Source organism: Silene latifolia, chromosome X (genome assembly GCF_048544455.1).
Source record: "Silene latifolia isolate original U9 population chromosome X, ASM4854445v1, whole genome shotgun sequence".
Classification (NCBI taxonomy): Eukaryota; Viridiplantae; Streptophyta; class Magnoliopsida; order Caryophyllales; family Caryophyllaceae; genus Silene; species Silene latifolia.
In genome coordinates, this window is record NC_133537.1 from 333,177,334 (window position 1) to 333,191,556 (window position 14,223).

The 14,223-nt window shown below is 35.6% G+C and overlaps 2 protein-coding genes across 2 annotated transcripts; both read right to left on the reverse strand.

Annotated features, from left to right (window-relative positions):
- Positions 1–9,849: 9,849 nt before the first annotated feature.
- LOC141620891 (serpin-Z1-like) lies at positions 9,850–10,370 on the reverse strand. The gene is made up of 2 exons (XM_074437643.1): positions 10,223–10,370; positions 9,850–10,097 (listed from the first exon to the last, which is right to left on the reverse strand). The coding sequence occupies exons 1-2, from the start codon at positions 10,368–10,370 to the stop codon at positions 9,850–9,852; spliced, it is 396 nt and encodes a 131-aa protein (XP_074293744.1).
- A 173-nt stretch (positions 10,371–10,543) lies between these two features.
- Positions 10,544–13,842, reverse strand: LOC141620892 (serpin-ZX-like). The gene is made up of 2 exons (XM_074437644.1): positions 13,402–13,842; positions 10,544–10,648 (listed from the first exon to the last, which is right to left on the reverse strand). The coding sequence occupies exons 1-2, from the start codon at positions 13,840–13,842 to the stop codon at positions 10,544–10,546; spliced, it is 546 nt and encodes a 181-aa protein (XP_074293745.1).
- Positions 13,843–14,223: the final 381 nt, after the last annotated feature.

Consider the following 14,223-nt stretch of genomic DNA (forward strand, 5'->3'; position numbering starts at 1 on the left):
TTGTTGGCAAGTTATTTTCGATGTAAAAGACATGGTAAACCAAATGAATCGGACGATCTTGAGAAGCCAAGTTTTTAGTCCTTCACTTGGTGAGCTCAAGCATCTTAAATACTCCTTCCAATTCAGACAAATGTAAACATAAGCAAAGAGTGGTTATTTAAGAAAAGGTGGAAAAGTGAGGGATAAAGTAGGAAATATTGATTGGGGCCACATGACTTTAGGTGGATTAAATAAATAGTTGGCGAGTGGATGGTAAAGTTGTAAATAGGTAGTGGATGTAAGGGTAATTTAGTTATTTTTCATGCCAAATATGGTATGTTACCATTGGTGTGAATCATCCATTTTATGTAAGTGTTACCATCTGTCTGGATCAGAGGGAGTATGATACCGTTGTATACTTGTATATTATTATATGTAAAAGTCGGCAAGAAAACTTAAATCAGGAGTCTAGTGGACAATATTATATATCAAGTAAAGATGAGTCCATTTTTGAAATAATGGTCAAAAATAAAATATTTGTCGTTTTGGGTCGGTTTTGAAAATATTTGTCAAAATGGTGTCCACGTAGGCTCGGGATTTCTAGACCTGAAACACGCCACTACTAATGACGTGTTTTGAGAAGGAAACACGCCATTAGTAGTGGCGTGTCTTTACAACAATTTTTTTACTCAACTGACTAAACTTAAAAAAAAAAAATAAAAAAATAAAAAAAAATATTTACACAAGACACGCCATAGGGGATGGCGTGTTTCCCCTCCGAAACCCGCCATTCCCAATGGCGTGTTTGTTTTAGTCCATTTTTTAATGAAGTTTCTTTCCCTACTCATTATAAACACGCCATTTGTAGTGGCGTGTTTTAGGTCCAGAAATCCCGAGCCTACGTGGACATCATTTTGACAAATATTTTCAAAACCGACCCAAAACGACAAATATTTTATTTTTGACCATTATTTCAAAAATGGATTCAGTAAAGATAGAAAGTTAATATGTACTTGATCGTTTTCTAGAGCTACGTTTCAACATAAAATAATTAGAAATTGAGATTCCACTCAATTGCAAGTTGCAACAACCCAACGTGACTTTACAAACATATATGGGGTCGTTTGGTTGCCACTTAGAAAATATAGGCATTGGAAAATCCCATGATTTTGAAAAACATGGGTTGTTTGGTTGCCATAAATTTTGGAAAATGTAGGAATTAGAACTTCCCGGGAACTTCCAATGCCTACATGATGTAGGAAGTTGCTTACCTACTCCCCCCTTGGTCATTGGAAGTTCCTGTGGAATTTAATTCCTACATGAGCAATCAAACACTTTTCCGAAATTCACCCGAATTAGATGAGGGAACTTAATTCCCATGAATTGTATTTTCCTAGGAAAATTAAGTTCCTTGATCAACCAAACAACCCCATAAAATAAGAATTTGAGTCAAAAAAACAATTTGTACAAAGCATGTCATTTACACGTGATAGATATTATCATGTGTACTAAATATTTGAGGCCATCTAAAATTGTAATTACCTTGAAGTAAAGGAGAGACAACTAACTAAAATATCATTTGTAAAATATAAAATATCATTTGTAAAATATAAAATAAATTTTTTTTCGAAAATATCGTGTTACATAGTCACCCTAAGTTATAGTACAATCGACTATACTTTAGAGTACGAATGTAACAATTATCAAATATCGTAAAGGAGAGACGAACTAACTACGGACTAATCTTCCTTGAAAATTCTTGAGATGTAAGTTCATTTCATCGTCTTGATCACGAACTCAAACCGCATTATTAAATCGTCATTTTGCAATTTATAAGCTCGTTAATCTATAAAGACTTAACATATAATTACATGCAAACTTATATAACAATTATTATACACTTGTTATCATCAAAATAAAACGTATTTAGGAGATGGTCCAACACTATCCTACCTTTTGAGGTTAGTCAAGCTATCCAATTATTGTATGATATGTATCCTACCTTTTGAGGTTGGTCCAAAAGCCTTTACACCAAACAAGCCTTTACACACGGTATGAGTCTATGGCATAATGCTCCTTAGAAACTTCGAGGAAATAGATGCCGATATGAACGAGCAGTATTATAAGTAGATTAATAAGCATGTTCGTTTTTTAACACCACATACATTTGATTACCCACATGAAATGTTGAATGTTTGTCAGTTCATTCTCGTTATTATCTCCTTGTTCGCGAGTGGCAGTGTCGGTAAAATCAATGATGTTTATCGTAAAAACATTACTTTTATCGAACAAGAACGGGATGCTTTGCTCAAATTCAAGCACCACATTAAGTTTGACTATTGTGGGTTGATGTCTTCATGGGGAAATCCAAATACACCAGACTGCTGCACTTGGAAGGGCGTCTCCTGCAGTAATCAGTCGGGTCATGTAATCGGGCTTAATCTCAGTGGGGCTCCATATCAGTGGGGTTGCTTGGAAAGTCGAGTTATTACGCCTTACTTTTGTGAGCTCAAGCGTCTTAAATACTTAGATCTTAGTTCAAACTATTTCTATGACTCAGTTATACCGAGTTGTATTGGATCCCTCGTCGACTTGGTCAACCTTAGCCTCTCCTTCTCTGGCTTCAGTGGTAATATACCCCATCAACTGGGAAATCTTACCCGTCTAACGTCTCTTGATCTCAGTTACAATTACGGGATTTCTGCTAAGAGCTTGAATTGGCTTTCACGATTACGTTCATTGAGAGAAATGAACCTAATTGGTACTGATCTTAGCAATGCTAAAGATTGGTCTCAGATAATTGGCAATCTCCCTTTGTTAGAGATGCTAAAAATGGACTACTGTCAACTTTCTACACCACCAACATCATCGTCGTTTCTTCAATCTGCTAATCTTCGCGTCATTAGCCTTTCCAACAACAATTTTAGCAGTTCCTCAAGTTTTCAGTGGTTGTTTAGCACTGGTAATTACTCACCGCTCAAACAGTCACTGGAACATCTCGATCTCTCATATACTTTACTTAAAGGACCTATTCCTGATGCAATTGGGAACTTGGAATCCCTTACACACCTTGACCTTTCTGGAAACTCACTCTCAACAAGTATTCCTGATGCAATAGCAAACTTGGAATTCCTTACACACCTTGATCTCTCTGGGAACTCACTCTCAAGCATTATTCCTGATGCAATAACAAATCTTTATTCTCTTTTGCATATGGATCTCTCGCGCAATTCACTGTCAGGTAAGTTGCTCCTTCATTTTTTGTTTTAAACAAAGTAAGAAGTTCATAAGTGTACACTAACAATTACTACATACCACGATCCATATTGTTACGTCTTTTGCTTTAATCTCTCTCAGGTCCAATTCCATCCACACTAGGGCCTTTTGGCGCCTTAGGGACTATGCATTCTCTTTCATATCTCGATCTCTCCCATAATCGTCTCGAAGGTTCCATTCCATGTGCAATAGGGGATTCACGTTCCATGTCACACATTGATTTATCATATAATCAATTTCAAGGTCCCATACCAGGTTCCTTAGGGGGACCGTCTGCACTTTCATATCTCGATCTCTCTAATAATCATTTTGAGGGTACCATTCCCGCCTCAATGGGGAACCTATACCTTGTATACCTCGATTTGTCAAGCAACAAATTGAGTGGAAATATCCCCTGTAACTTTGGAATTAGGAATATTAATCCGGCCTATGTTAATTTCTCTTACAATAATTTAACGGGTTCACTTCCAAAGCATTTCTCAAATTTTGGGATTGCGCCCCTTGAGGCTTTTAAAGGGAATCCTAGATTTCATACGGATGAGTTCCAGGGTATTTGCAAAGAAGCCCTTAATTTATCAAATGGAGAACAAGTTGGTGGAGACGACCAACATGACAAAAATAAAATATATCCTGGATTGTACATGAGCATTGGGCTTGGATTTTACACTGGATTTTGGGTATTTTGCGGCACATTGACTCTGAAAAATTCTTGGAGACATGCCTATTTCGGTTTCCTTGATCACATTATAGACAAGATTTATGCAACTGTTGTTGTATACTTAGCCAGATTTCGGAGGAATTCTCAAGTTTAATATGTACTCGACTGTTTTCAACATATTACATTGTTGAAGTCATTATAACATTCAAGAGTCGTGATGTACCTCATATTGTTAACTTGTTAGATGTTCAGTCAATATCAATGTAGCTTGTTGGTTTTATTGTATTGTTCCTAAATCTTATAGTGGCATCAATAGGTAAACTACTTACTAATACTCGGTAGTGCATTATAAAATCGAAATTTAAGAACATCAAATTGAAAAAAAAAAAAAAAAAAACCACATATAAGAGGCCAGATGATACATTGTAACTCAATATCGCAGGTGGCACTATCTCATTTTCCAATCGATCACCTAAAATATAACAGGGCGGCAGTTGAAGGAGTTGCACCTTGGCGCCAACATCTTTCGATCACTACAAGTCTCAAACTTCTCCATCTTTACCTAATTCTCCGACGTATGTTTAAGTTGTGGTTGGATTCCCAAAATCGATTTTATACTCTAACACGCCTTCTCACACGAATGCCCATTGGGCTTAAAGTGTGGATGCAACTACAGACTTCGCATACTTAATATTCCACCTTAGAAATTGGGAGGTGATACCATGTCAAGAAAACATCTCAACCAAAAGCTTAAAGTGATTGTTGGAATCCCAAGATCTATTTTAGACTCTAACAATTGCTTCAACCTAATCGTTCTCAATCCTCAACAACACCGTTTCTACGCACCGACAATAATTTCCCCATTCTCTTCAGGTTTCCCCAGTTATGACCTTTTAATGCAACGTTTCGACGACTCTAGCTTATTTTTTCCGTGTAAATTTTGCTCTTGAGTTTGCTGCCTTTTTAATTTTGAATTAGTTACGGCTTATTTTTACACATTTTGTTTAGTTTGATTAGAAAATTGGGTGTGATTGTTCTTGTTTAGTTTAATAACCTATATATTTAATTGAATATTTTAGGACAAATTGGGTCTATCTATAATTGTAGCGTAAATTGACAATGTACACAAAATTAGGATTACAGAACAAAGGGAATATTAATTTCGAATTTATGCAAATAAAATGTAGTTTTCGTCAGTTTACCCTCGACTGTAATCCTAAATTTGTAATGGATCGTTTGTGTTAGAGTGATTTTTGATACAGATATTCGAGTCTAGAAGCCTTATAAAAGCATGCAAGATCAAGTTTATACCAGTATACGGTCTTTGGCTTTATATCTTTATTAAGCAAGCAAGATCAAATCTCAGTTGATAACAAACTGAGGAAATCAGTTGGAGTGGACAAACTTGAGGACGATTCTCCTTCAAGCAAGGTTCCTGCTACCAACACTACCGTGAAGAAAAGTTCTTCTCTTAAGTCTGAAAAGACCGCGGTGAGTCAAATCTCAGTTGATAACAAATTGAAGAAATCAGTTGGAGTGGACAAAGTCGACAAACTTTGCGATTTAACTTCATACAAAAGGCAGTGTGTTTGATCGAGTCTTTGTTTATGAGTCTTGTTGAAGTTTGGAAATTTTGTTTTCGTTCTCTTTGTACTTCATACAAAAGGCGGTGAGTCAAATCTCAGTTGATAACAGAATACCAATTCTGCCATCTTCCCTCGTATACTGTATACATCTTCTCTTCAGTAGCTGCATTCCCGGGAAACAGGTAAAAATTAGATTATGAGACCGTTGCTTTGTTATTGTATTATAGTCTGTTCAGTGTCTATACTGGCTCTACTGGACGATGTTTTTAAATTTTCTGTTCTCAGATATGAAGAAAGACGATGGTGGATCATCACGTCAATACCAGAGCTGGTGGTTAGGGGCAATTTGGATCCTCTCTGTTACCTCTCATCTCCATTTCTTTTAAATGGCTACTGCGTACATAACCTGCACCTTTTAAATGATCATTTGTCAAGTTTATATTTCAAATGCTAGGCAAAATTAACGATTAGAAGTTCTCGGAACCAGCTCCAGCTGCAGTGTTTTTTGCAGCATGAAGGCCTTAAGAACAATAGATTTGGGTTTTTGCACGAAATTTAAGTAAAGTGATAAAAGTACAAAAAACAATGGAACACGAGCTAAAGTGTCCACAATCGACACTTATATGAATGATCAGAATAGAAGAAGGCCACACCTTCATCATTTAACGTCATACAAAAGGCGTAGTGTTTGATCGAGTTTTTGTTTACGAGTCTTGTTGAAGTTTGGAAATTTTGTTTTCGTTCTCTTTGTACTTCAATTAACATTATTATTATTATCAAACCATAACCACAAATGACACAATTATTATTGCTCTATTTAGGCCTTGTAATACAACTCTGCAAGGTTACATGAATGATACGTATCCTATCTTTTGAGGGTAGTCAAGCTACCCAATTATTGTCTCATGCTTTGATTTTCCAAAACCATTTAACCCAAACAAAACGTCAAGCACTCTTAGAGATGGTACACGCGGTATGAGTCTATGGCGTAATGGTCCTTAGAAATTTCGAGGAAATTGATGCGGATATGAACGAGCAGTATAAGTAGATAAATAAGCATTTTCGTTTTTTAACACAACATACGTACATTTATTATTTGATCATCTTTTTCCACAATGAATTTGCATTATCAAACCATCACAACACCCCCTGCTAATTTCTTATTACTTTGTTGTCTTGTGATATCTTTGTTAGCGAGTGGCAGTGTCGGTAAAACCAATGATGTTTATCGTAAAAACATTACTTGTATCGACCAAGAACGAGATGCTTTGCTCAAATTCAAACACCACATTCAATACGATGCATGTGGGTTGATGTCTTCGTGGGGAAATCCAAATAAACCAGACTGCTGCACTTGGAAGGGTGTCTCGTGCAACAATCATTTGGGTCATGTAATTGGGCTTAATCTCAGTGGGGCTCCATATGATCAACAATGGTATTGCTTGGATAGTCCAGTTATAAGTCCTTCCCTTGGTGAGCTCAAGCGTCTTAAATACTTAGATCTTAGCTATAATAATTTCAATGGCATGGTTATACCAAGTTTTATTGGCTCCCTCATCAACCTAATCCACCTTAACCTCTCCGGCTCTTACTTCAGTGGGAATATACCCCATCAACTCGGAAATTTAACCCATCTAACTTCTCTAGATCTCAGTTATAATGTTGGGCTTTCTGCCAAGAGATTGACTTGGCTTTCACAGATAACTTTGTTAAGAGACATTAACCTAAGTGATACCGATCTTAGCATGGTTAAAGATTGGTTTAGTATCATTGGCAGTCTCCCTTTGTTAGAGGTCCTCAAAATGAACGACTGTCAACTTTCTATTCCGCCTTCATCATCATCATCATTTCTTCAATCTGCTACTATTCGCTTCATTAGCCTTTCCGGAAACAATTTTAGTAGAGACTCAAGTTTTAAGTGGTTGTTCAACACTAGTAATTACTCATCAGTCCAACAGTCACTGGAACATCTTGATCTGTCGTTTAATTTTGTTCAAGGGCCTATTCCTGATGCAATAGGGAACTTGAAATTCCTTACATACCTGGATCTTTCTCAGAACGTACTCTCAAGCATGATTCCTGATGCAATAACAAATCTCCAGTCTCTTGTGCACATGGATCTCTCATACAATTCACTGTCAGGTATGTGTGTCATAACATAAACTTGGATTCTTAATAATATTGAATGTTATTTGTGGTCAGTATAACATTTGAGCTCGCATGTTTCACTAAATTTTATCTTAATGTTATTTGCTCCTTAATTTTTTTATATAAAATTGTGAAGAAGAAAGAGCATGTCCATGATAAATGTCTCATGTGATCCCACTTTGAAAGAACATGAAAGAAATGTCTAATATATAAACCAAGGAGTTTTCGCTCATTGCCAATTAATTCAGAGATAGAACCTCCTTTGATTTATAAACTGGACTCTCTCTTCTCCCTTTTCCTAATGATTTTGAGATGAAACTTGACTTGGACTTTATAGAGTCTATACTAACAATTCCATACAATAATCCATGTTTTTATGTCTTTTGCTTTTAATGTCTCTCAGGTCTATTTCCATCCAAATCTGGTGCCTTACGGACTATGCATTCCCTTTCATATCTCGATCTCTCCAATAACCGCCTTGAAGGTTCCATTCCGAATGCAATAGTAGATTCGCATTCCATACTACAGATTGATTTGTCATATAATCATCTTCAAGGTTCCATTCCAAGTTCCTTAGGGATTGTGCATTCCCTTTCATATCTCGATCTCTCTCATAATCGTCTCGAAGGTTCCATTCCAAGTGCAATAGGGGATTCACATTCCATACTACACATTGATTTGTCAAATAATCATCTTCAAGGTTCTGTTCCAACTTCCTTAGAGCGAGCGTCTTCACTTTCACATCTCGATCTCTCTAATAACCATCTTCAAGGTCCTGTTCCAAGTTCCTTAGGGGAAGCCTCTTCGCTTTCACATCTCGATCTCTCTAATAATCATCTTCAAGGTCCCATTCCATGTTCCTTAGGGGAAGCCTCTTCACTTTCACATCTCGATCTCTCTAATAATCATCTTGAGGGTACCATTCCGTCCTCACTGGGGAGCCTATCCCTTGTATACCTCGATTTGTCAAGCAACAACTTGAGTGGAGATATCCCCTGTAAATTTGGAATCAGGAATATTAATCTGGCCTATGTTAATTTTTCATACAATAATTTAGCAGGCTCACTTCCAAAATATTTTTCTAATGTTGGGTTTGAGTCCACTTATGACTTTCAAGGGAATCCTAATCTTCATACGGATGAGTTCCAGGGTATTTGCGAAGAAGGCAGTAGTTTATCAAAAGGAGAACAAGTTGGTCGAGACGACCAAGAAGACGATAATAAAATCTATCCAGGATTGTACGTGAGCATTGCACTTGGATTCTACACCGGATTTTGGGTATTTTGCGGCACATTGACTCTGAAAAATTCTTGGAGACATGCCTATTTCCGGTTCCTTGATCATGTTATAGACAAGATTTATGTAACTGTCGCTGTATACTTAGCGAGATTCCGGAGGAATTCTTAATTGTAATTGTAATATGTACTATTATCGTTTTCTAGTGCTACAGTATTTCTCAACACATTACATTGTTTTTTATGGTGTTGACCAAGAGTATCCTGGTTGAAGTGAGAATAAAATTCTAGGCATAAACTCATAATGTACTTTATGAATACACGAAAAAGTCGGCAATAAACTTAAAATCAAGTGTCTAGCGGATTATAATTACTGAACTGATTCAAGAACAAGAATTTTAACTTACTCATCTTCTGTTGGGCCTTTGCTGAGTTGGTGTCCACGGTCCATAATAGTACATATTGTTCCCTTGGGGCCAAGCCTTAATGAATTTATCTATGGACACTTAAAAAGGTGATCTTTCATCTTTTCACCATCCGACTTATGAACGAAGACCAAGCAACTAGTGAGCAATAGCCTGAATTCTTGGTCAAGAAGTGCAAAGATCTTATCAAAGACGAAGGCTGGATTATAAAGCTGGAGCACTCATATAGGAAAGCTAATCGTGCCAACGACTGGCTCGCTAGCAAAGGGATCAACTCAAGCACCATTCCAACTCTACTAGATGATCCACCTCAATTTACATCATTCCCCATGTATACGAAACTATGCATTGAATAGTTAATAACTCTATAGCATCACAAATGCAAAAAAGAGATTAATTCAAAGAACTAGCACAAGCAACACAGCCTGATTGTGATAGAAATCTGATCAGCAGATTTGATACTCCGTAGTAATTATAATGAAACAACATATTATTAAGTACTCTTAACTACACGAAATCCATCAAAGATAAATTATTTAATTCTATCGGGGATCAAGCATCGTCCCAACAAAAAGTATAGCACCCGAAACATCTTCCATGATCATAAACATAAACGGGTGGTCGGCCACAAATTTTATTGGAGGAGGCCGTGGTTTAGAAGTTATTGCACCTCCTACAATCAATCCACTCCAAGTGACAGCTGCACCCATCGTCCCACGTTCATTCATTTCAACAAAGCACTTCTGAGATATACCACTTACATAGATTGGCTCAGTAACATCCGTCATTCCTGAAAAATCCTCACAGGTTTTTTCAAATGGTAGTATCAAGCCCAATTCTTTCATAGGCTCTTTGAGCGCAACTTTGCATTCAAATTTGAATTTCGGGAATGAAAGATGGGTAATTCTGACAAACTCGAGGTTATGATCAACAAATTTGCATCAGTCTTGATTTCTTCAAAGAGATTTGGTAAGCCATTCTTCTCATGTGGGAGAAAGACATACATGGAAAAGGCCTTCGTCTCATCTTTATCTTCCGAGTTTTCTCCTGTTTTGTATGGCATTTTTAGAACCTGGCAACTATCAGAAGATTGATACTCGAATAACCCGTGCCATTGATTCATCATGGGAACTCGAATTTTGTCGCCATTGAGAAGACTAAAGTCGCCATCTTTTGTATTTTTTGACTCAAAATATTTATGCCAATTTCCTTTGAAATATAATGCATTAGCCAAAACTAAAAGAGTATTATCTTCATGTTGTCTCTGGCAAGAACTTGTTTGATCAACCCTTTGGTTTCTTGTTCAGCCCATGAGTTTATGTCATTCACTACTTGATCAACCTTTAAAGATGAAAAAAAAATTAAACATGTTAGTATACGACTACATGGATAAGTCTCTTATAAAACCGCTTTATAATAAGACACTAGTTTTAATCCCGTGCAAAAATTGCACGGGGTTACTTATTAAACAATTGTTATTATTAAATTATGAATGAAGAAAATGTAGAAATATTGAAATTCAAATATACAAAATTATAAGTAAGAATATCAATCGACAATATTGAATATAGTAAAGACAATAACATTAATACAATCGTTATTACATGAGACGGTTTTACACGGTGAGACGATTTCGTTGTATATAAAAACAACTTACTTATTAGTATTAGATAAATAGTTTATTTGTAGAAATAAACCGTCTCACAGGGTGATCCGTCTTACTCTATAATTCTTGTCAATCTAAATAGGCTGAATAACAAACTGTTGGCTTAAAATCTAAATATGATTAAAATAGGCTTAAACAACCTCAAACTAACCCATTAAAATCCCAGTATATATCGCCAAAGCCTCCACCTTCACCTAATAGTAGTAAATCAGTAATGCTAACCTAACATACTTCACACACCTCTTTCTCCCTCGCTCTCTCTCATCAAACACACCGTCACCAGTAACCGTCATTATATCACTCCCTCAAACTCATTCTCTCACTTATGTCTCAACTTTATCTCTCGTAAAACTCATGGATTCATAGTCCCTATAATTTCTCTCTATAATCCTCATTCTTTAAACAATATATCATCTCCTTACTCGATAATGTTTACCTAATTGTCAATCTCTCTCACTATCAGCTATGTTGGTTTCATTTTTTGTTCATGTTTCTGTGATTTTTTTTATTCAATTTCTCATAGATCTGATGGTTATTTTTCTAAAAGTTGATTTTTTTTATTTTTTTATAAATTATAAAATTATTAGTGAGTATTGTTTTTTTAAATAAAATTACTCAATATAAGTAAGTATGTGTTTAGACCTGGCAAACAGATCGGGTCGTGTCGGGTTCGTGTTCGTGTCACATGTAAACGGGTCACAAACCCTTCAACCCAAACCCGACCCGTTTAAATCTCGTGTCGTGTTCGTGTCGACCCACTTACATAAATGAGTCATCAAGCCTCAACCCTAACCCGGTAATATCGTGTCGGGTTTGGGTCGTGTTTTCGTGTCATGTCAATATTTGGAAAGTTTTAAGTATATTTATGTGATGAAAGATACAAAAAATTAGGATTAATTTATTAAACAGGTCATTCGTGTCGGGTTCGTGTTTAGAGAGCTCAACCCAAACCCGACCCAATTAAATATCGTGTCGTGTTCGTGTCGACCCACTTACATAAATGGGTCATTGAGCCTCAACCCAAACCCGTTAATTTCGTGTCGGGTTCATGTCCTGTTTTCGTGTCGTGTCATTATTTGCCAGCTCTATATGTGTTTTAAAATAATATTCTTTTTACTTTATTTCGTTGCCTATATTATGTTTAAATTATTTTTTTCATTTATTTAAAACTTATTTTCCTTAATTTTAAAAAATCTCATATTTGAATGTAATCTTCCCCTTTTTTGAAGTTTTTTTATTTTATTTTTTTGACAAAACAATAGAGTATTTCTAAGAAAGGAAATCAAATCTATTAAATTTAAATGACTTGGATATTTTCTGAAAAATATTTATCAATTAAATTCCTAAATCTTATTTTTATATAAGTTTTTTATGGTTTAATGGCATATTTTTCCTATACTGAATTACAGGATTTTTAAAGAGAATTTTTTGAATTAAATTGTTAAATTTAGTTTTCGGATTTTTTTGAAGATTTTAAAACAATTTTTTCAAAAAACATAAGTAATTTTTAGATGTTAAATATTTGTAATCACTTTCTTGAGATCATTTAAAAGAATTAGATTATATTAATTCAAATTAGATTAGCTTAGATTATACGGAGTATTAATACATTGATTTTACTATACAAAAAACGTGCAAAATAAACTCAAAATCGTTTTCTTCGGAGTAATTTTTTAGATTTGAATTGGGTGGAGCCGTGGAGGAGATGAGAGGAGAGAGAGTAATTAAATGGTGTATAGAACATGGTGGGTCCTATATTTGCCAAATTTCTGAAAATTTTCAGCTAATGAGAAGCCTTGAAAGAACCTAGCTTTTATACTAGGTAGATTACTGTGAAACAATCTACAAAGTACCTTAACGCCTTTCTTTCCCAAACATATAAATAGGGGGAAGTTATTTTATTGGAGTTAATTACGTAAATTAACCCATACTTTTACAAAAACAAATGTCTAAAATCGTTTTATACAAGAATTGTGGTTGTCGTAAACCCCATTCATCATTGTCATTGTAACCGACAAAGTAAAACACATTAATCAAAATGAACTATTTAAATAGGATTATGCATCTTGTTGTATATAAGCATGGTACAACTAAGGTAAAACAAATTGAGCTTATGTGTATTTTTTTTCGAACTTATTCAAAGTTATATTTTTAGTATTTAAATGGATGAAATCGGATACTATCTAATAAAACTCGTTTTCTTTAAAATAAAACTCGAATTTTTTTATTACAAAGCTCATATTCTACACCGTATAACTGGTAGACGGGTGGTATAATCCATGAGTTTGATTTGATATGTTCCAAATTATTATCCCTATTTTTCTGTCTTCATCGTAATTAAATTTGTTAATTAATCACTTTCGGTGAAATATAAAAATAAAAAATACTCGTAATATAATGGGATGGAGGAAGTCGAATACAGTCATACCTGATTGGCGAAATCAACAACCCTAGCCTCAGTCTCATGAACATCCTTCAAACCTTTCTTAAAACCCGGCTTCAACGAGAACCGTTGATCCAACCACAACCCATTAACAAACGATATCTTCGGCCCATCATCATCATCGTCACGAGCACCCTTGAGAACGGCACCTAATTTACGTGCCGCGGTGTTCAATTCACTCAAGTCGCCATGTCCAAGCAGCAGAAGTAACTGATCTAGCGTCGAATTCTCCGCTCCAAGGGCTAGGATGTTAAGAAGGGCCTCGATCGACACCGGCGAGCAAACCACGCTCTCGTTCTTTGATAAATGTTCTTGAATTACATGTGCAGCGACTTGTAATGAAAACTTTGGTGTGACAAGTTCTTCATTGGAATTTTGTTTTACGATTTGATTGGCAATAACTTTGGTTTTTTGATTACTACCCATTATCAACTTCTTCAACTTCCTCAATAATGTTCCAATCCTTATCATCATCAATAATTCAGATTTTTGGTTGGCTAGGTTTTTATGTTCGCAGTTTATGAAAAAATTAATATTTTTGATTTTTGATAAGTAGGCTTTTATGAATAATTAATGTGTTTGATTCGTAGAATATTTTTGAAGATCGCACACAGTAGTTAATCTTTGGATTAAAAGTAGAGTTGTTCATGGGTTATACCGCCCAATGATCTGATCCGTCCGACCCTTATTTTTAGCGGGTTTGGACACAAAATTTTCTAAAAAATGGGATGTGGGCTGGACAAGCCCGGTCCGATTAAGTAAATGGGCCGGACATAGACACGAGCTTTTCCAAACAGGCCAACCCGC